The sequence below is a fragment of the Pseudopodoces humilis genome, chromosome 4 (assembly GCF_049639895.1).
Source record: "Pseudopodoces humilis isolate 2021_Gansu_Grassland_sample_001 chromosome 4, ASM4963989v1, whole genome shotgun sequence".
Lineage (NCBI taxonomy): Eukaryota > Metazoa > Chordata > Aves > Passeriformes > Paridae > Pseudopodoces > Pseudopodoces humilis.
In genome coordinates, this window is record NC_142203.1 from 60,127,145 (window position 1) to 60,151,135 (window position 23,991).

The window sequence follows — 23,991 nt, forward strand, 5'->3', positions numbered from 1 at the left end:
CCATCCAGATGGAAAAAGTACCATTCAGAGTCTGAATTCCTTCCTATTCTCAAGAATAACTTCAGCCATTTTAGAAATATCTTCATGAAACAGTATTACCTGGAGTCTTGGTTAGGCAGAAAAAAAGCACTACTACTACTACTACTACTACAGAAGCAGCACTATGAAGGTCAGATCGACAAGTTCATCTGGGATAGATCTGTGCTATCACCTTCAAAATCCTTTCTGAGATCTGCCTTGGAACATCACTGATTTCACTATTTTCACAGTTACTTATGAAAAAGCAAGCTCCTAACCAACATTTAAAATCTAATAGAAATGGAAAGAACCAAGTATCTATGCTTTTACACTGGAAAGCATGAGACCACATAATTTGTATTTGTAAAAAGAAATCCCCAAGCAATCCAAAAGGACAGCTCTGGATTTTTTCACTGAAACCTTATGACTCCAAGGGTCACTAGGTCAAACACTACTGGAGTCAAGCAGAATACTGCAGTAAAGCAGTGGTTTAATGAATTTTGATGGGAATTTTTTAAAGCAGATGAGAAAGCAAACTTTTTTACACACCCAAAATGAGGATAATTCATTACATAGAAAGTTTTTGGGAAACTCTCCCATAAATGCCTCCATTCTCCATTTGTGTGTATGGGCACTCAACTTTCAATCTCACTAGTAATGTTACTTCAAAGAACAAGTGAGCATCAACTCTGATATATATATTTCTCTACTGAATATTCATTGAGAATGCTTATTTCCTTTATAAAGCACACTAAAAAGGTATCAGACTGCAAGTATTTTCAACAACTACCAACCCTGAATTAACCAATTTGAATTACTGAGAAATGCCAATACTCCAATCTCCATGATGATTTCAAATTTTCTTTAAACAGAAGTCAGGATGAGAGAGGAAGAGAACTGGTTGTCACACCCCAGCAGCCCAATGCCCAGTATCTCTAGTACTTACAGTTTTCGGTAAAGAGTATAGTTTGTTGTAAAACTTGTTTCTCTTCCTGCACTCCAGGTACAGGTAAGGTTAACATCATAGAAGTAAATGCAGGAAATATTTTCTGGCATGTCTGGACGAACTACAATTAGCGAGGTTAAAAAAAAACAAACAAAACAGCAGAAGTAACTTTATGTACACCTGATTTTGTTGGTCAAAAAGCAATTACGGCAAACTTCATTCAGTGTCTTCATAGTGCTTCATTTTATCATCCCTCACTGCCCCCAGAACTCTTCACAAAGCCAAAATCAAAACCACTCAATCTTACCCTGAGGAGACAGTGAGATTTTCTCCAACTACTTCTCAGAAATACCTTACTAAGTGTGTCTAAAGGCAGTAACTCTTTAACTATCACATATCAAACCACTTCATACACTATCTTCAACATCTAAGCATATACATACCCCGTCTATCCCCTGAAACACATCTGTAGTTTAAGGTGAGTCCAGAAAGTAAGAGGAAAACAAACAGCAAAAGCACCAACAAAAAGGCATTCTGTGACAGACAGAACTCCTTTTGGTTCTCTCTCTAAATACCTAATCATTTACCCTATGAAAGACCTGAATCTGAGACACCTGCCCAGCCTCAAGAGTGCCGAAGTTCCTGGGAAACAGATCTATGTGACCTCAAAGAGATCACTAATTCTGGACTCTCATTATCTTAAAAGCAAGACAGCACAAAGGAAACAATCTTCTGCAATCTCTACAGTCTGAAGTCATCCATAAAAATGTAACACCCGAACACCCTGAAAGACTTTTTTGTTACAGTTCAATTTCTTCACTTCAATTTCGCTTAGAAGAAAGTGGAGTAGAAAAGAACAGTGCCCAGTGAAATAAACTAAAAAAACTTTTGAAAAAGCCCTCTTTTCAAAACAGCATTTTTCTGTCCCATCTAATAGAATCGTCAAAAGATCTTGCTTTTATCAACAAGCTTACAGCACACTAAGCTTTGCAGACAAGCAAGGCTTTTGCTGGATTTTTTCCTACAGATGTTTTGCTTTTATTGCTTCTTTATTAGAATGGGAGGCCCAGTCACCTGCTAGTATCATCTTGACTTAATCTGTTCAATGAATTAGAGAATTCATACACATATTTTAACATTCTCTGTAAGAGAGTGTAAATATAATTTCTTCAGAAGAGAGGATTAGAGAGGAAATCATCTCTGGAGAAAGCTTAAGTTGGCTAGTCTAGAAAGAAGATATAACCAAAGGGACAGACCCACTATCTTTGGAACTCGACAGAAAACTTCATCTGGGCAAAAGGGTCTGAGTGGTTACAGACCTGTGTCAGTAAGAAATGCTGGTAATTTCATGCTTTATTTCAGAAAAAAAATAATACGTATATAAATATATATATACTTGAATACATGTGTTTTAAAATGCAACAACCAAAAGTAGCTGTTTTAGAAGTAATATTATTATATTAAGTTATTAAAAAGTGTTAAGATTATTCTTTCTGCCTTTCTACTTACAGCCAGATTTAACTACTGTGTGAACCAAAGGTAGTTCCTTGTCCAAGTACTTCATGAGACATTCCACATAAGCTGTGCTGTAAGTGAAATTATGGATGGTTATATTAGATACAGTCTCATTCACAATGTTATATTCTTCTGGAGAAATCAATGCATCATTCAGTTTCCAGATGATGTGGTTTGCATTTCTCTGAGGTGTGTCACTCTTTCTAAGAACGCAAGATAGTTCCAGGGAGGATCCTCTTTCAATTTCAGGAGATGAAGGAAAAATGTCAGCATCTCTGATGGAGTTTTCATCTAAAAAAAAAAAAATCAAAGACATCACATAGCCATATTCCTCTTAAAATACTAGTGGAAAAATGGTAAGTTGTTTTGTTGTCTAAAGATAATTTAATTTTCTTTTTCATTTAGAAATCAAATAAAATGCCCAGTTAGTCACTGAAATCAGACACTGCTGATTGAAAATGAAGTTCACATTAATTACTGTATTACAATAGGTGTTTACATTAGAGTGGTATTTCAACAACTTCACAGAAATAATGAGGAAGTTTCCACTCATATACTTTATTAATAGACTTAAAGGAAGAAAAAAAAAGCTTGTACTTCAAGTCTGTTTTTACAAAACATTCCTATATATAAAAGATATGCATGTAACTTACATGCATTTATCATTATTACTTACAATATCCAAAAATACATTAAATCAGTAAGGCTAAAATTTACAACAAAGCTGCAATATATTTCAGAACTCTTCAAAATTTCATTTGGCAAATTTTACCTTTTGGAAAAATTTCTTATGGCAAGACAGGTGCTAATAATCCAGAAACATACCTGCTACAGAGCTGCAGAGTAGGACAAACATCCAAACCAAATTGCTGAACATTTCCTTCTCAAATAAGTGTGGGCAGAAAATGCTATCATAAAATAAAAATAAAAATGTTTATTTTTAAAGTAAAGTGAAGATGCCCTTTTAGTACTTTGTTAGGATTTGTGCAAGAGTTAATAATGTTAATAGCTTTTCCCATTTGTATTCAAGTGAAGTATTGCTTTGTCTAAGTGTTACTTACCTGAACAATGGAGAAATTTGATGCAATTTTACTAAGACAAGTTGTGTACATTTCCTATAACAAAGAGAAAGACAAGTGTAACTATAACACTGTGGGAAATCCAATCCACACAAGAGTTTTACCTTCCAAGGATCATTTAAATAACTGGTAAGAAATGTATCTCCATTCACTTGACATTCAGCCTGCCTAGTCTTTTCTAAGCAGATTCATCTAGCAAATTCTTTTGAAAATGAAGGCTGCTGTAAGAGAAGGAATTATCTGCCTATCATGTTCATCACCACCACATAGTCAAGAAATGTTCAGGATGTGGACAACAGTCCAGGTCACCTTTCACCCAAAGGAGGGTGAATTTGTATTGGTTTTTCCCTGGTTAAGTATCCCTTGGAACACCCCTGAGTGCACTCTGCGAAGACAAAGGAAGGCACCTCTCTTTGCCTTTCTTTTTGAAAAGAACTACTTAACTACTGTCCAGCCAAAAAAACCTCAGACTCTAGGTTAAGAAGGAGGAAAGCAAAGTAGTAGACTGATTTCTTCTAGGAGGACAGATGAATCTAGTGTTCTGTAAGAAAAAATTACAAAAATCAAACACTCTTCTTGCCTTGAGTGCTGCTGTCAGCACTTACAGAATCACAGAATGTTTGTTTGGAAGGGACCCCTACAGACCATCCAAACTCCCTGCTTACACAGGGCCTCTTACAGCCAGCTCCCCAGGACCATGTCCAGACAGCTTCTGAAGATGTCCCTTGACAGAGAGTCCACAAACTCTCTGGTAACCTACTCCAGTATTCACCCATTCTCACAGTAAAAAAAAAGTATCTCCTGATGTTCAGAAGGATCCTACTCTGTTTCAGCTTGTGCCCACTGCCTCTGGTCCTATCACTGGAAAGATCACTATGTGAACCCTCTTTGAACCTTCCCCTCAGGTACTGATGAGATCTTTCTCTTACTGATGAGAAGCTTTCTCTTCTCCAGGCTGAATAGCTCCAGCTCCCACACGGCAGATGCTCCAGTACATTCACTGTCATTGTGGATATTCCCTGAACTCTGTCCATGTCTCTCTTGCTATCAGGAGTCCAGAACTGGACTAAATACTCCAAGCATGTGTCAGCAGAACAGAGGGACAGGATCATTTCCCTTGACCTACTAGATGCAGTCCTAACACAGCCCAGGAAACCAGTATTCTTTTCACAAGGGCACACTGCTGGCTCACGTTCTACTGGGTGTCAGGGACAACCAGAACATTGTCTGCAAAGCTGCCCTCCACCTGGCCAGGTCCCTGTACGGCTGTCTGGGGTTGCACCTCCCAGATGAAGGATTTGGCACTTCTCCTTATTGAACTTCATGAAATTCCTGCCAGCCCGTTTCTCCAGCCAAGGTCGCTGTGGACAGCAGCTCAACCCTCTGGTTCATTAGCCACCCCTTCCAGTTTCGTGTCATCAGCAAACTCACTGCAGACAGTCTCTGCCAGAGCGTTCTAATCCAGAACATTAATGAAAATGTTGAACAGGACCGGATCCAGTATTGCCCACTGGGATACACCACCAGTGGTTGGCCTCCATTAAGCCAGTTTTCAATTCATCTTACTGCTCATGCAGCCCCTGCTTCCTCAGCTTGTCTGTAAGAACCCCTGTAAAGTGGTCCAATTCCAGCATGAATGGCAACCCATACTACTCCTTTGGCTAGTAAGTAGAGATCAGCCTGTAGAAAACAGAGGTGTCAGATGCCCTCACCACATGAGGGGCTAGAGCCCACTATTCCTACTTCCTGGACATGCAGCTCTAGTTACTATACTCATAAGCAACACAGGGGCATTACTACTTTGCAGGTTGCTAGGGTCCATGTTTCACATTAGGTTTTCAGATTTTCCTGGAATTTCAGCTCCCCATTGAACCTGTGTCTCAGGATGGCTCCAGGTGGGAGACAAGTACTATCTCCCTAAAACAGGCACACCAGTAGCTTTCAGCCCCAATAAAGTATCTCCTGCTCCCACAGGTTCAGATAATGCCAGGAAGCAGGTGTGCACCAGGCTACTGGACAGAGATCTAAGTGGGATATAGGCAGTACAGATTATACTCCACACTATGTTTTTTTTCCACAAAACCTTATTGGATTTTCTTAAAAAATTAAACTTTACAGTAATCTAAAAGAGAAAAACATGATAAAAACAATGCTTTGAGCTCAGTTTCTGTCAGAAATCAATTAAAATATTATTTTAAGTTTGTCTTGAGAAGCATTTTATAAATTTTGAGGCTATGACAGTAAAAAAAAAACAGGAGAAAAAAAATGAAAAGAACATGTGGGATACAAAGAAAAATCAGGGTGTTGTTTGTCCAGTGACATACTCCTAGAATACAGCAGTAGCAAGATGTGTTCCATCAAGAAACAAAGCCAGTACATAAAGAAAATGTATTACCACTTATTCATATAGGATGTATGTTTTTGCTCTCAAAGAAGTAAAGATGGATTACACTATTGATGGCAATAAAAAAAAGTACTTGTTCCAAGTATTCTGTACCAGCACAACACCAGAAGCTTTTCTCATTGCCCTTCATTTAATGGCCCTCTCCAGATTTTATTCTATCAAGACTCTTAGTTTTCCTAACTTGATCCCTGGCTGCTCTTTGTACTCCTCCCAGGCTACCTGTTCCTGCTTCTACTCGGTATAACTTCCTTTTTGTGTTTGAGCTCGTCCAAATAGCCCTCCCAGTGTTTTTGACCAACTTCCTCTTTGTTGGAATGCATCAATCCTTAGCTTGAGAAAGATTTTTATCTTGAGTATCATCCAGCTCTCTTGGGCCCCTCTTCCCTCCAGGCTTTTATCCCATCATATTCTACCAAGCAGGTTCTTGAAGAGGCTGAAGTCTGCTCCTCTGAATCCAGGATAATGAGCCTACTGTCCTTGCTGCCCTAAGGATCTTGATCAAATTCCAGCATTTCACAGTCATGGAAGTCAAGATTGCCCCTGAGCTTCATCTTCCCACCAGCCCCTCCACGTTGGGGACAACACAGTCCACCACAGCAGTTCTCCTCATCGACTCCACTGCCACCTGGAGATGGAAGTAACCACCAACACATTTCAAAAACCTCTTAGATTGCACATGTCTAGCTGTGCTGTCCTTCAGACAGATGGGGAAGTTGAAGACCCCCATGAACACCAGGGTTTATGAACAAAAGGCTCCCCAAATCTGTCTGTAGAGAGTCTCATCTGCTCAGCCTTCCTGGTCAGGTAGCCTGTAGCAGACCTCCACTATGATGTCCCCTTGTCCCTGCCCCTGTCCCTGCCCCATTACTGGTCTGTCAGCTCCTCACCTGCCCCCAGGCAGAGCTCTGTGCTCCCCAGTGGTCACTGGATAAAAGACAACACCATCTCCTCATCTCCCCTGCCTGTCCTTCATAAAGAACCTGTATCCTTCCATTCCAGCACTCCTGCCATAGGAACCATCCCACCACATCTCCACTATGCCAAGACCACAGCTTTGCAGGCACATGTGTATCTCTAACTCCTAGCTTATTCCCCATAATAAGAGATAAAGCTTCTGCTGATATCCTGCACATGTGGATTTGCTATTTTTGAGGGATATGAGACAGAAGAGGCTGCGTTTCAACCAAAACAGTTTAGCTGTTTCCAATTTTTTCCAAATTTTTTATCATATTCCTTTAACTAGTTCCAGTAATCCCATACTTTTTTAGGAACTAATTTGAACTCAGAAGTATTGGCAAATCATGAAAATATTTTTGAATGCTTAAGCTGAAAATACCACATACCATGACATATCCCACCACAGTGGAGCACAGCACTACAAGAACAGGCATAACCAAAGTGGCTGCAATGCCAAGTTAGAAGCCTTTGAAAAATGCTAGTTTCACACGCACACCAGAAACCTTAAATAGTCAAAGATTCCATACACACACAGTTGGTGCTCCTCATCCTGTACTTTTTTCCTCTCTTCTAGTGCTTCTCTAGCCACACAGTAAGTTACTCCTACTTGCCAAAACAGCAGAAAACGAAGGAAAGTATTTGTACTACATTAGCAAATGTAAGCAACTTGCTACATGATCAGACAAGCATCTGCATTGGTGAAATAGAGGAGAGAACTGGGGAGAGAGACTAGAGAGAGAAGTTCTTGTCATCTTCAACAATTTTTAACATTTTTGCTGGAACATGACAAGAAAGTCTTTCCTATGAAGTCTGACACTCTACTAAACAACTATGAAGGAAGAAAGAAGCTGAATAGACCCTCTTTTCATTTAGTCTTTACTATCCATTGCTACAGCTCTCCCATGATGGCTTTACATGGAGAGACAGACCTTGTCCTATCCACAGCCAGCAAACACTGAAAGCCAGAAGCCTAAGCCTCCACTCTTACCCCTTGGGCCACCCAACCACGATGTTCTGCAAAATGCACCTGGAAAAGGAATAACCATCTGTTTTCAGAACTCAAAGATTCAAATCCATTTGCACTTAGGGAAATCCTAGAGGGAAAGAGGACATTTCAGGAAAATTATTCAAATATTTACTTTTTGGTAATAGGGTGCACCAGATTCATGATCAGTTGCATCAAAGGTGAGTATCAGTGAGCATCCTAAGAGGAAAATGGAGGGTTTTCTACATTGGTCAAGAGAAGACAATAACAAGTAAACTTAACGGAAGAAGCAGTAAATTTGAGGGACAGATAATGTTTTTTTCAGCTCTTTAACCCTGATGACTTATGCCCATCCATGGGAAAAATGACAGACACTGTGATCAAAGATGCTGGGCACAGTGATTTCACAACTCACAGTCTTTAACTGAGCTTAAAATACTCAGTTGAACCTCAGAGCAGGATGCATGGGACTTGAAACACCTTTAAATAGGTGTTACGTGCATTTTTTTCTATAAAATAAACCTGTATGTATTTTAAATTATGATGGCCTACCAGAAAACTTAATGATATCATAATCTACTAACACCACTTAAAGTAAATTAATTCAAACAATGCATATCTATTCAGAAAACTACTAAGCTTACAGACATATCTGAAGGAGCCACATGGTGAGGCTCTCAAAATGCTGCATCAACTGTTGACCACAGAAACTTGTTCTAAGAGCACCATAATGTAAAAAAAACCCCAAAACTAAAAAACCACACCAAAAAAAACAAAAACAAAAAACAAACCCCTCACATCATGTCAAACAACTTGTTAATTTAAAAATTTCAAACCAACTGGAAACTGAAAAAGCAGGAAAGGCATTTTTTCCTCTTTCAGTCTCTAAATAGCAAATCTAGTCACAAAAGGATAAGATACTTTTGTTCTAAAATTATGAAGGACACAGGGACCAGGAAAAGTCAGTTCTGCTAATAACTGCTGATAACAGTTATTCTGCTTAGTATACGCTTGAGTTACAGATGCAAAACATGTTTTGGAAAGTCTTTTTTTTTTCTCATAAAGCAGTACACTAAATATTTGTAAATTATAATATAAAATGCTGCTACATTGGAATTTAAATCAAATTTTTAACCACATAAGCTTGATACTAATAGGAAAAAAAAAGAATATAAGTCATTCTTCTCTGAACAAGCATAACAAATAAGTCTCTATAGAAATCTTAAAGTACAAAATGCTCAGATAGATAAAAAAAGCTGCAAAACAGATATTCTTTTACTAATTCATGTATTGTACCTCATAAAAGAAACAGTATTTTTACAGAAAAAGCTTAAAGTTACAAATGCAAAACAAGATTTACTTTATCTTTACATATGGGTCACACAGTGACATCCAATTTGCTAATGCTCACTAAAGGAAAGGTCAGGTCATCATTATCACTAGAACTAAATTTTGGGTGTATTACCAGACAAAATGCTGCTTTCAGGCACTGTCCTTCCATGTTCTTTTTTCACTGACAAAGGAAAAGCAGACAAGCTATGGTTTAAAGAGAGTTCCTGTACAGGTCTCTTGCTGGAGCAAGCCTCCTTCTTTGGCTCATTGTCTGAGTGACTACAAAGTCTACCTGGGCTGCACAGGTCTACTTTGAGAGATGACTTTGCACCAGATGATTCAGCAAGTAAGACATTATTAGACAACGTCTGCCTTTGTGCCCTTTTGTGTTGATGGAGAACAAGCTGTCTTTGGTGTGGCAAGCAACTAGGTGGGCAAAATGGATGGGCAGGGTAGGAGGATCCATACACTGAACCCTAAAGAAACTTGCAGCTCTCACTGAAAAGCCAGATCAAAATCTTTCACATTTGTCAGATTAAAGTGGCTCCAATCTTAAGTGCCTTCAATCTGTATTGTACAGAATACACATCTGTCAGAAAATCAAAAGGAAGATTCTCTCTACTATTTCGGAGCACTAGTTCACCTTCTCCAGTCTTGCCTTTCAAACTAAGACTGGAACTAGACGTACAACACACATCTACTTAAATAATGTTAAAAAAACTTGTTTTGGAAGAAAGCAAATACGTTTCTGGACTGTTATGGAATCAGCTACAGCCCCAAAATGCAGAATATAGTTATAATCCCTGTATTACCCAGTGCTGCAAGTGGAAGAACATGGAACACAGTGCAGGTAATACCATGCTCCACAGTGCAGGTAATACCATGCTCCACAGACAATAAAATAAGCACAAAACTTCACTTGCATACTTTCTTTACATTCAAGAAAGATTATCACGACCCCGAAACTTATCTGTACATGTAATATATTAAATAACTGAAAAAGATATTTAATCACGTATTTTAGAAAACATTATGAACTCAGACTCATTGCAGCACCATAACCCTGCTGCTTCAGATCAACTCATAAAGGTTATATATCCTGCTGTTCTTTACCATCTATGCTGCAAACTTTACTAACAATACTTCTGGATCTTAATCAAAACTGCGAGGCAGAACATGGCATGGTAGTGAGAAATCAGGCTCCAAACACTACTAAACACATTTATGTTCTGACATCTCTTAGTAGGTAATTTTTGAATGGAAAATGCCCCCTACAAACACCAAAACACAAAAAATGCAAAATTTCCCCAGGTTTAAATAATTATAGAAAAATCAGTATCTTTAATCTTCAATACTGCAACCTCTATAATATAAGCCCAAAGCTTATATTTTCTCCCTTTTTATCCCTTTTGAAACTTGTTTAGCTACTGACTAGCCTCTGACAGAAAAATCTGACCACTCCATTCTTTTGCCCAATACACAAAGCTTCCTTCATGCATGAAAACTTTTTCTTGCTCAATCTCTTAATTCACAGATGGAGTCTAGAAGTTGGATTTCAACTATTTTAAACAGAATAATTTTGGTTCAAGACCATCAAGTGCAACCATTAACCCAGCACTGCCAAGTCCACTGCTAACCCATGTTCCCAAATGCCACATCGACATGCCTTTTAAATACCCCCAGGGACGATGACTCCACCATTTTCCCAGGCAGCCTGTTCCAGTGCTTGACAATTTTTTCTGGCAAGAAAGTTTTCCTAATACCTAATCTAAACCTTTTGTGTGCAACTTGCAGCAATTTCCTTATCCACTGCTTATAACTTGGGAGAAGACACAGACCCTCATCTCACCACCTCCTTTCAGGCAGTTGTAGAGGGTGATAAGGTCTCCCCAAGTCTGCTTTCCCCCAGGCTAAACACCCCCAGCTCCCTCAGCTGCTCCTCACAGACCCTCCACTCCCAAAAGACAAGTCAAGCAATCCATTACAGGTGAGAAGGCAAGTGACACTTGCCCAATTTAAGCATGAGTGCATGAAGATGGTACTCATGATGGATATGGAGACAAAAACATTACAAAAATATTTTTCCCCAAAAGGCAAAAATTGCAAGCATTGAAGAAACCTGGGACCCACGCATTTAAGTCTGATACGTCACTCTGAGAAAATCTGAGTGTATACAAAATAAGCAGAGAAAAATTAAGTAAGAGTTTTTCCTTCCTTTGATAATTGCATACAATGCAAACATTTTGAGAGCTTACTCTTAACCATTACACACACACAAGGAAAACCACTGCCAAGCAGCTGTATCACGTTCTTTACAAAATGAGACGAATGCAACGAGCTAAACAGAAAGTTTCGATTCTTACTATCTCATGGACTTGAAAGAAAGAAACCAAAAGGATCTCTTTGGCCCGAAGAGACACAGAAGCATATCCTCCTGCCCCAAGTCTGGGATGAACGCATGGACAGACGCGAATGCAAGCGAGCTTCACTGCTAGAGATCCACGCAAGTAACAGTCCGGGGAAGAGTTTCACACTCTGCCACGTTTCATATAAATGAAAATGAGCAGAGAGACCTCTTCTGAAAACGTCTTTTTCACTTACCTCAATTGCAAGAACGGGCGTTTGGTTTAACAGGGGCCTTTGCCTCCCCGCGACGGCCAAGGGACGGACAAAATAGGAAGTTGCCGGCTGAGCACAAGGAACGCTTCTTCCTGCAATTCTTCAGGGCAGGACCCCCAGGCCCGGCGCTGGGACTAGCGGTGCCGGGCTCGGGCTGCCGCCCCGCACGGCCCCGCGGGCAGATCTCGGCCCTGCCGGAACCCCGACAGCCGCCCGTGCCCGGACCCGCCCCGCCGCCCCCCCGCAGCGCCCCGCCCCCCCGCTCCTCCCGGGCCGGGCGGGGCGGGGACGCCGCTCTCCCCAAGGGCGGTAATCAGGCGGGCGGCCGTGGTGAGGGGGAATGAGGTCCAGAGCGTCTTCAAATGGCTGAAACACGCGCAGAGAAACAAACGCGTTGGGGAACAGCCACCGGCGAGTAAGCACCTCATGCATCATTTAGAGCACGGGCAGGGGAATAAATCAAGTGTGATCCCCTTTAAAACTAACAAATGTATTCCACTTAATGGCTTGGAAGAAGACTGCGGTCATCACGAACATAATAAGGAATAACGGGACTGAAAATCAGAAGGAACTTTGCAATTAAGATGCTGTGAAGTTAGTAAATGGAAATCCAAAGTCCCTAGTTACAGGTCTCCTATTAAGCACTGAGAGGCCTCTCTCTAAGCAGACACTCTCCGAGAACAGATACTGAATTTTAATAATGAAATCAGTAACACCAGTTGGCCCTAATTCAGGAAGAGATCCATTACAGACAGCAAATTGTTTATCCTGCACTAGTGTCACACACAAGAGAAGCTACAGATTGACTCATTTCAACTTCCATGGCTTGTGCAGCTCAGGTTCTTTCAGACTGTTTTAACACGCAAGCTCAACATCCCCTCCAGCTTCCAGATCATTCATTAGCCTTCACCCTATTTAGAGCTAGTCATCAGATTCAGCCAGGTAGCCCATTTGCTTACCTTTTTATTTTTGAATGATGTTCATTCAAAATGCCATCTCCCCATCAACCATAACCTTGGTGTGAGGCTGCACTGCAAACTGCTTTAATGGTTTTTGTTATAGATGATAAAATAATATTGGCTTTCACATTAACAGATTAGCTTTTTGCATCAGAAGTATTTTGATATATTACAACTTCTACATACTTTTAACTGCTTTGTATAATCTGACGGTTTAAGTATGCATTGTATAGTTCTTACAAATAGAAGTGTGATAAATAGATTATATCATGGGCTTTAACAAAATGTTAAAATAGAGACTAAAATACTTCCAAATAACTAACTCAGAGAATAATGTAAAGCAATTATTCTGTTTCTTACATCTGCAGACTGGCCTCTTCAAGTGATAACAGTGACAAAAAACAGAGCAAGGAATCTGAGAAAGATCTACCAACTCTGATCAGTGCTATCAGGGAGTGTGAACCAATAGGATAAAACTACAGGAAGAAATAAAATACTAATTTACAGAATGTCCTGCAGACAAGTCAGAAATTAAAACCAAACAAGAGTTCCTAGAACATGAAAAACTCAACGGAATGTTTAAATAATGTATAAGCTAATGAATATGCAGCAATGTTACTGTATATAGCGAACATAATTTTAAGCTACCTCCATGCTTTTTGGTTGTTCGCCAAAAGCACCCCAGTGCAGGATTAGTTGTTTGTCCTTCTTTTATCCTTTACTAAAATTTTTAAAATTCTAAGGAGTGAACTCTGTTTTTCACAATTTTTAATTCCCCTTGCTATTTAATAAGTATGTATTAGCATGCATAGTGATATTTTTGAAAACTTGCATTTGTTTTACTATGAGGTAACAGACGAAACAAACGCAGTTCAAAAGAATCAGACGTAAACTGTAACCTAAGTGCTCTTTGGTATACCACATTTTTTTTCCTTTAGTAAGAATATAAGAAAGGGCAGGACCTGACCCTTAATTATGTTTAATTATTGAACCTCTATTCTATACTAGGTCTGATTAGTTGCCTGTTCTTACAGATTAATACATCGAGTTCACTGACACATTGAAAGTTGACTGCCCAATCTTTCAAAATCATTAAAAGCTGCACCAGACCTAACAGACTAATTAGACATCTGCTTAACTTTTAAAAACCTTGAGTCATCTGTCTGCCTGCCTCATGGTGATGTACATGTTTACATTAAGGCCTCCACAGACTTAAATGTTTGGTTGTGGACTGGACAGTAGCACTTAGGAGATTCCAGGATGCAGAGGGCACTTAATGATAGCATCAGTAACTGTTTCAGCTACTACCATTAGTAGCAAGTGAATAGTAAAGAGAAAAACATCATATTAAAGTGATGTCATTTACGAAAAGTGATTGGCACAGAAGACAGGAAACCTTTAGAGTACAATAGAAATCCTGCCAAAGAATTGTTCCATAGCCACACGCAGACACATAGACACTTTTATCCACTTTGCCCATGAAGAACTTTTTATTCACTTTGCTCTAGAAGAACTAACTCCTCCATCCTTAGGGTGAGAGCAAAGTGAAGCTACTACTGTTCCTAAAACACAAGGAAGGAAGTGCCTTCTGTGGAAGGACTCAACTGTTTTCATTGCTGATGCCTCTCTATCAGTATTGTTTGGACTGGTGATTCAGGGGTAACTGCTCCAGTGATCAGTTGATCCCAAAGAGAAGCATTTCCACTGTCTCTGTTGGCAGGATGAGACAGGAGACTTCAGAACTACTGCTAAAAACCTGACCCTCATTGCAAACTGATTTGTTACTCTTAGTTGTTCAGTTTCAAGAAACATTTATTTTCTATATTATGTATGACCACACCCTATAAAGTTTACTGACCACTGTATAATTACAGTGAGCCTGTAATAATAGTGGCACAGAACATAGAATTTTGTAGTTCAGTGGAAAAAAACAGGTGCATTTTCATTGACCAGTCTGCAGATTGTTTAATTGTGCAGTCTTAGCAAAAGCTGTTTTGATGGAAAACATATACTGAATTTTATATCAGGAAGTTGCAGAGTTGGTTTTAACCAAGAAACTCATTAGGCTGATTTCCACCTGTGCCAATGACTTGAACCACTTCAGTCCTCTAAATGTAAAGAGGAGGGCATGACAATAGACTTTCAATGACTTACGGTACTGCAAAACACAAAAACCATGAGTGTCCTTCTAGTCCCTAGTGATTTTACTCATGGGGAAGAAAAATCCAGTGAAACCAGTCTGATTTTGATATCAATTTCCAAATATGCATAACTCCATTTTTCAATGAGTAGCTTGTCATTAGAAATCTAGCATCAATCTCCATGCAAGGCTGCATTTAACAGGTAAAAAATTAACTATGCCATTCTTAAATTTCACTTTAGTGTAACATAAAAATTAAACAATAGCAGTACCCTCAAAACCATGCTCTTAAATTACTGGTTTATGACTAAAGCCTTAGTTTAAATGCAACGCAATGTCCACACTTATGTAACATATCACTGAAGAAGCAACAATAATGGGTGTGACAACCCACAGTTAAGGGGCAGGAAGCACTTAAGTGCTCACTCAAAAGGAACAATGAGTCAAATGGTCCAAAATCAGTCAGAAAGTTTTAAGAAATTACACATTTGGCATGGAAATTAATGTTACTCCCTGACCTACTGTATAAGCACAGAGCAGTGGATTTTTGATAAAGGCATGGGTGAAGAGAGAAAGGACCACCATAATCCAATGTGTGCCTAAAGTCAGCGTCCCTACAGTGGGCACGTATAAAACTATGTCAAATTAGCCAGAGGCAGGCTCTACAAACTGCTCAAACTTAAGAAAACACGTAAGAAATGTACAAATTATGATGTTGTACAGTGTGCAACTACCAACATTTAGTACACACAGAAATGTTTTAATGCCCAAGTGCAATTATTTGTGAACCTTCTTCATCCATACTCTAGAGAAGATTTACTCCTCAAGAAAAGAATCAGGTGTTTTGCTAAGAAGGCCACAAGGCTGTTATCAATTTCAGAATAGAGAACTATGCAATACTTCCTTCCTGTCACATCTTCCTTCACAGCATTGCAACATCACAACAGCTGTAATTGCAATCTGTAATATGTTTTCATCCTATGGTAATTTAAGATTCCCAAGCCTTTTACTACAATTGCAAAAGCAGCAAAACCTATTTAAACCCATTAGTACAAACAGGCTAAAGGAATTGCTGAAAATCCCGTGTGGCTTTAATAGCAGGACTACAAAGTGCATTTTATTGTAATTTTCCACCACAAGACCACAGTGAGCAGACTCTTTATGACAACTTCAATCAGCATGAGTTAGTCTTGGCAGAGAGTCACTATGAAGGGAGAGCTGCAGAAGTTTGCAGTAAGGACCTGCAATCAAGCAACTTTCTCACATACACTTTAACAAAGAACACAGAAAGAGGCTATGTAGATGAGAACAGCTTATCATACAGATATTCTTCTCTTACACCTACCACTCCCTACTAAATCACATCACGAAATGCCATGCTGATTCATTTTCAAGCAATGCCAGGTACTGCAACTCCACCACCAACCTGAGGAGCCAGATCCAATGCTCAAGGACTAATTTCTTAAGTTTTTCCTTAAACAAAGGAAAACCTCCCCTGATGCAATCTAAGGCCTTTTTAACTTGTCATAGAACCACAGAATTATTAACATTGGAAAAGACGTCCCAACACTGAGTCCAACTTTTGATCAAACACCACTCTGTCAGTTAAACCACAGCACTAAGGGCCATGTCCAGGAGTTTTTTGACATCTTCCAAGCATACTGACTCCATCATCTCCCTGGCCAGCCTATTCCAATGCCTAATCACCCTTTCCATGAAGAACTTCTCCCTGATACTCAACCTCAACGTCTCCTGGTATTAAGGCCATTTCTTTTCGTCCTGTCACTGGCTGCCTTGTAGAAGACACTGACCCCCACCTGGCCACCGCCTCCTTTCAGGCAGTTGTGGAGAATGATAAGGTGACCCCTGAGCCTCCTTTTCTCCAGGCTAAACACCCCCAGCTCCCTCAGGTGCTCCTCACAGCACTTGTGCTCCAGACCCTGCCCCAGCTCCCCTGCCCTTCTCTGGACTCACTCCAGCCCCTCAGTGTCTTTCCTGCAGTCAGGGCCCAGAACTGGACACAGCACTCCAGGTGTGGCCTCACCAGTGCCCAGGACAGGGGGACAATCCCTGCCCTGCTCCTGCTGGCCACACTATTGCTGAGCCAGGCCAGGATGCCATTGGCCTTCTTGGCCACCTGGGCACAGCCTGGCTCATGTTCAGCTGCCGTCACCAGCACCCCCAGCTCCTTTCCAGCCACTCTGCCCCAGCCTGAGGTTGTTGTGACCCAAGGGCAGGACCCAGCACTTGGTCTTGTTGAACCTCACACCATTAGCCTCAGCCCATTGATCCAGCCTGTCCTGAGCCCTCTGCAGGGACTTCCTGACCTCCAGCAGATTAACATTCCCATATGGTTTGGTTCCACCTATGAACAGACTGGGGGTCCACTCCATTCCCTCATCCAGGTCATTAATAAATATATTAAACAGAGGTGCTCCCAGTACTGAGCCCAGGGGAAGCCCACCCAAGACCAGCCACCAGCTGGATATTTACTCCACTCACCACCACTCTCAAGGCCTGGACATCCTGAAAGTTTTTACCCACCTGCTCAATCCAAATCCTGCTGCCAGGTCTTCCATGAGAATGCTGTGGGAAACTATGCCAAAGGTTTTATTACAGGTAGGCAACACTAAGTGCTTGGTGAAACTTTTCAGAGTTGAAAATAGTGAGAGGTAAAACATTTCACTAATGAATCTTTAACCTGCAAATCTGAGGTAAATCTTGGTGACTGAAGAATACAATATGGAAGTACAACTATTTTTTATAAAATGAAATATCCATAGCTTGGAGAGGAGTTACAGTACAAAGCTTGACCAACTTGAATTTGAGACACTGCAGGTACTGACTAGGGCACCACATATCTGGAACAGGAAAAACAGCTTAGAAAATGTTTTAGACACATTACTTGCTTTTAAGTCTCTAAAATTCCTATAAAGGATTCATAGAATGATTTGAGCTCCTCTCTTTCCTACCTGGCTACCCACAATTGTACCTTCCAAGGAGTCAGGACACCATGTCTTCACTTGGTTAATCTGGGCATTTTTTTGCTGTGGTCTGAGATCATGTTTTTCCTCATAAATTGTCAGATTATTTATGAAGTGTACACTAGCATTTAGTCAAGACTAACATGCTGCCAGTTATCTACACCTTCTAATAAACCACTGCTTTGTATTCCTAAATCATATATATTGTACTTGTAGTCTACATGCACAAAAATTCCTGAAGTGGTTTAGAGAGGGTGGATTACACCACTCTAGAGAGGAAATGTGAATAAAGCAAGTATTTTAATTTCTAGAAGTGATCTCTAAATGAGCTAATCAACTACTAGAAAAAGTTTATATTGCAAGCTCAGAAATTAGTTTCTTCTGGTGAAGAATGTTTCTTTGCTTAGTACATTTGTGTATGCTGCATATGACCTTATATGTTTTACTGAATTACTGAATTACAGAACCTCTTAAGGAAACACAGGTATTCAATATAATTTAATTTGACTGGCATATTTAGACCAAGAAGCCCACAAAATACTGCTACAGGAACAGATTCAGTTTCAACTGATACATGATAATGATCCTAAAGGAAGACACCCCAGTATTTTTAAGCAGCAGGAATGGAGGGGCAGAGTTGATGATGACAAAGAATTATTGAGAAAGAATTATTGAGAAATCATCGGCCTGTTTTCATCTCCCTGCTACTAGTAGTAAAGGGAAAAGCAGTAAGAGGCCAAAGTTGAGTCAACTTCTTCCAGCATAAACATCATTAATCTTTCCAGGACACAAAGTCTTTGTCAACAACCATCCCATTTCCTATGACCATGCATATTTCATTTTGAAGAGTGAAGGATGAGCAAAGCACAGCATTCTTTAAAGTTGGGAGATATTTAAGGATTGGGTATTGAAAACTATTTTAAAAGCTGACTTGGTTAAAGAAGGAGGAAAAAGAAACAGTGCAAGGAAATCCTGCTTGATCATACTGCACTGCAGAAAGAATGACAAGTTCATATAACACTGAAATTAGCTGACTACAGCCACTGTCTGTGGAGGCCAACAGGGACTTTGCTGTACCCCCTTGGAGAGCTCAGCCATGATCCACAGACCCTGTTTCTATGGAGAGCAAAATTTCTCCCCCAGAGACCTTTGCAACCCTATGTTAATCCCTGGTCCACCATTGGCTCTTCCCTTTACTTTCCGCCCCTGTGCCTGCTTCTGATTGGTTACTGGTTTCTCCCCACCCCTCACCTTCCCTATATCTACCCCAGTTTTTCCCAGTTGAGCGAGCTTATGTGCTGGCTCCCTTTGTGGAGGGACCTGGTCTAATAAAGGCCGATTTCTCTGTGGAATCACTAGCCAGAGCTCCAATCCTTTCTTCCCTGTGTTGCTTGGGAGAAGCTGCTGCCAAGCCGGACACTGCTTGCCTGGCTGGGAAAGGGACATGCCTGTGCCTCTGAAAGCCGTCCTTCTGAGGACACTTCTTCAGGAAGGTCACGGCACTCCTGCCATCCTGACCGCTCTGGCAACTGTCCACAGTTTTTTAAGACAGTATCAGCAGGCAACATGTACATTTACAGTGAGAAAGCAAATTATCATTCTTACTTATATAAGGGTATCAGGTTCTTCAGACAGGTAAGTCAGGTTTATTTAGAAACATAAAGAGGAAGACATTTTCAGCAGTTTGGCTCTCAAATAATTTGTCTAGTCAACTCTGAACAAAGAGATTACCCCCCCAGTCTTGAATACAAAGTAGCTCCTCTAAGTGTCCTTCCACAAGATCATTTTTTCTGCTTCATAAAAAGAAATAAAAGCCAAACTCATTGCCTTTAGAAGTACCAAAAACTGTACCATAGTTACTTTGAAATAAACAGCATAAAATAAAAAACATTTAATGTTTATATTTCAAGCACTACTGAATTATTGTCCGGAATTAGTTCTACTGATTTCAACATTTTCCTTAAGCTATCTAGAAAAAATACAAGTGTCTGATAAATTTGAAGAGAATGTGCTAACATACAAGATTCCCCAGGTCCTTGTTCCATACTCCATAGTCAAATGATTTCATCTGCTGTTGCTTATTAGTGGAGTTAAGACATAGAAACCACCATACCATAAAACCCTCAAATAACTGAGGGTTTATAAGAAATGTTATTACCAAAGACTGACAGTAACCACACACAATACAAGTCACATAAAAAAGTAAAATTTGCAACAACAGAGTAGTATTTTCACAGTTTCTGAAGTACAGGACAATGTACAGACATCCATATCTGACCAAAACACGTCCATTTATGGTGTCACTGAAGTTGTGACAGATGTCAAATATCCTCCTCTTGAGTCACCAGGGAATTCCTAGAACTGCTGGACAGCACATTCAAATTACTAAACTTGGCTAACAGAAAAAAACCTTGTTAGTACCTGTCGCTCTATTAGGAACAGCTGGGTAGAGACGACACAGACTCTCTCTTGTCAGAACAAGAGAAATTCTCTAGTTTATTGCTTCAGGTCTCTCCATAGACTGATACGTGGCAAGCACAGAAAGGAAACTCTTATTGGCTAGTAAACCACTACATCACCATCATTGGTCAGTGGTGTACAACACCCTCTGACTTTCTCTCGCAAAGAAAACAAGGGACAGACAAACAGCACCTGGCATGGCTGTTTTCTGTCTCTAAGAATTGTTTTGATTCCTCCTTAAAACTTCCCAGGCTACTTTCTCAGGCTGGACTTGAGAAAGCTATGCGGCCTGCAGTTTCTGCAGCCTCCCTGCAGCCTGCTCCAGAGCTAGCATCCACAAGTACCTAACATCGAAGCCTTACACTTTATTTTAGAGGAATAGATTTTGCATAAAGCCGACTATCACACTGAAAATACTCCACAAGCTTGCTTTTTGTTCCCAGCTCTTTAACTGAGGTCAGTGAAGAGAGGGGGGCCCATTCTTTGGTATTTTTAAAGCTAATCTGTAGGTGAATGTAAATTCCTGTAAGTATAATCAACAATGAAAGACGTTTTCAGAATAGACTGTTTATTATGTCTTCAGCAGACGATGGTCTGCTTTCCTATCTACCAAAATACCCAGGGCCTAGTATTAGTTTTGCAGACATTCTATTTTCTTTGTTTTTCAGAACTCTTTTTTTACAGTCCTTCAATTCTTATGGCTGTAATTTTTGAATTGTGATGCTGACCCTAATCAGTAAAGTTAAGCATACTGTGAAAACTTAGCGGAATAAAGCAACTACCTCCAGATTCTTTACAACTTGTCCATAGCACATGGACAGATCCAGATCAAAGGCTGTAAATTACTAACTGTTACAGTTTGATGCTTGCCAAACGCCAGGCACCCAAGAAAGTTGCTCATTCACCTACTCCACCATGGCTGGGCAGATAAGAGAGAAAAATTAACAAAGGCTTCATGAGTTAAGAACCTGGAGAAAACACTCCAAGCGTGAAACAGGCTTGGCTTAAAGGTACAAAGTGAATTTACTACTAACAAAATCAGAAGACAGTGGGAAGCAAGCCCATAGGAATACCTTCCCATGACCCCTCCCTCCCACAAACAGTGCAAGGGACAGGGCATGGGGGTTTTGGTCAGTTCATCACCCAAGGATTTTCTTCTGCTGCTGTGGGAGAAGAGTCTTTTCCTTCCCCTACTACACCGAGGGGGTCCCTCCCATGGGGGAGTTCTCCGTCAACTTCTCCAGTGTGAATACACTCTCATGAGAGCAGTCCTCCCAGAACTGCTGCACTAGGAGTCACTCCCATGGGCACACAGTGCTCCTGAAACTGCTGCAGCATGGGTCACTCTTCCACAGGGTGCAGTCCTCCAAGGACAGGCTGCTCCAGCCTGGAAGCAGGGCCACTCTCTTCACTGGGTCTCCCACTGGATCACAGCCTCCTCCAGGCATCTGCCTGTTCTGGCACCTCCCATGGGCTGCAGGCAGATCTCTGCATTCCCTGTGGATCCCCATGCACTACAGGGGCACAGCTCGCTGCTTCACCATGGTCTTCTTCACCATGGCCTGCAGAAGAATCTGTGCACCTGGAGCACCTCTTCCCCCTCCTTCTCCACTGACCTTGGTGTCTGCATGTTGTTTCCAACTTTGTTTTGATTTTCTTCTTAATTCTGTCATCACAGAGGCATTACCATCACCTCTAATGTGCCCAGCCTTGGCCAGCAGCATGTCCACCTTCAGAGCCATCAGGGATTGGCTCTGCTGGGTATGGTGGAAGCTTCCCACAGCTTCTCACAGAAGCCACCTCTGTTGCTCCCCCACTACTGAAAACTAGGCCATGCAAAACCAACACACTGAATTTTATTTTCCTTTAGTGACAAGAATTGGGCATAGTTTGTGCTCAAACTGGCATTAAAAGAAAACACATGTTTTCAATGTTTAGGTATCACATAAAACTTGAATTTAGCTTGAAAAAAGTCCATGTTTGTTCAATGAAAGGTTTAACGTAATTTCTTAATACTAGTCTGTGAAGAACTTTCGACAATCTTGAACTAAGTTCCAATACAAATAGCATCTTTACATGACCCTGGAGGTAGAAGATAAGAAAAAAACTGTGACCCCAGTTTAGCACAAACTACAGGTTGTAGAATCACCTAAATGGAATCTCAGATTCATGGTTACATTGTTCTCAGGCTAAAAATCAGTTCAGCAAAGAACTTTTAAAAACATTTACCCTGACTTGCCACCAGGACAACAGGATTCTCTTGAATGAAGACGACTTTTCAACAGGTTCTCCATGTAAGATTACTTGAGTGCAAAAATAAAATACACTGGCAGCTGGCTGCACTTCATTCCCCACCCCAACATCCCTTGTCAGCATTTTCCTCCAGCTGAAAATCACACCGAAATATTTTCACGCAGATATTTAATCACAAAGTTTAAACCAAAATTGAATATTGTATCTTTCTGCAAATATTGCTCTCCAATTTTTTGTTCCTCCTAATTTTATTCTTCCTTTACAGCAGACTTGGTCCTTCCAACACTCATCCTCTCATAAAAAGTAGTAAACCTGACTTTTCATCGAGTTATTTCAATACCATTCTACAGACTGGTTGGCTCCATTTTTTCATAATAGTTTGCAGTTCTATGCTAGAACAGCCATCATTTATCTCCTTTCTCTGTGAATTATTACAAAGAATGGGGCCAGAACAGTTGTTTTACAGAAAATGTAACCATTGCAGAACTCCCTCTGTTGCCTGACCACAACTCTCAAGTCATACGATGGGAGACAAAGCAAAAAACACTCAGAGGTCCTTTAAACAATGCCAAGCCAGGTTCCCTTTAAATGTTTAGGTTACAAGTGACTCTTCAACTTCTCTTCACAGAAACGGGCAAGTTTTATCAGCTTACAGCTTCTTCCAACACTAACAGTTCACCTGCATTTACTGCAGACAGACATCCAAAAGCACCCTCAATTTATGTGAAATTCAGAATGTATGCAAAGATCTTAAAAGATATTTCTCAGGAAAATTAGTCATACTGCCCAGAATATTTTGCTCTGAGTTATTAACATCACACTTAAATACATCCACTATTTATGATTTCCAATTTAAGTATACTGTCCTTTCAGCTCACTTCCAAGTACACAATAAAGACTTCATTCTTTTTGCATAATATATAGCAGTAAAATTACGGCCTACAAAAATAATTGTATTTCTCTGAGTAGATATTTAAGCAAATAGTTTTGCAAAGATATTCATGCAAGTATCTTTGACAGCCTACTTCTTCACATTGAGAGATCCCCTAGTATTGCCCTGTCAGTTCCGATTCCCACTAACTTGGGCACTAAGACTCCAGTCCTGTAAGCAGACGTCAGAAGTATTATTTCCCTGGATTTAGTGGAAAGACTGTACAAGACACAGTGTTCAGCACTGTGTACTAAATAGCAAGCCATGAGAAGCCTGTAAGCGTACTCAGCCGTGCAAGATACTACAAAATGTCATCACCTTGCCCTTTTCCTTGGGGACCCAACGAAAATCCATCTTTGTAGCATACTGGATTGGTAAGGAAAAAAAAAATTCAATGAAAAAGCAGCTT

At 40.4% G+C, this 23,991-nt stretch overlaps 2 protein-coding genes across 2 annotated transcripts in view; both read right to left on the minus strand.

Moving 5' to 3' along the window:
- The window catches only part of IL31RA (interleukin 31 receptor A), a 30,794-nt gene extending 27,411 nt beyond the window's left edge, over positions 1 to 3,383 (minus strand). The window contains exons 1-3 of the mRNA XM_005531160.3: positions 3,305 to 3,383; positions 2,474 to 2,770; positions 965 to 1,085 (exon numbers count right to left, since the gene is read on the minus strand). Coding sequence (XP_005531217.2) covers positions 965 to 1,085; positions 2,474 to 2,770; positions 3,305 to 3,356 — 470 coding nt within the window. The 5' untranslated portion in view covers positions 3,357 to 3,383. The remainder of the gene's footprint in view (positions 1 to 964; positions 1,086 to 2,473; positions 2,771 to 3,304) is intronic.
- The window catches only part of DDX4 (DEAD-box helicase 4), a 46,317-nt gene continuing 25,630 nt past the window's right edge, over positions 3,305 to 23,991 (minus strand). The window contains exons 21-22 of the mRNA XM_088054041.1: positions 3,541 to 3,594; positions 3,305 to 3,387 (exon numbers count right to left, since the gene is read on the minus strand). Coding sequence (XP_087910167.1) covers positions 3,364 to 3,387; positions 3,541 to 3,594 — 78 coding nt within the window. The 3' untranslated portion in view covers positions 3,305 to 3,363. The remainder of the gene's footprint in view (positions 3,388 to 3,540; positions 3,595 to 23,991) is intronic.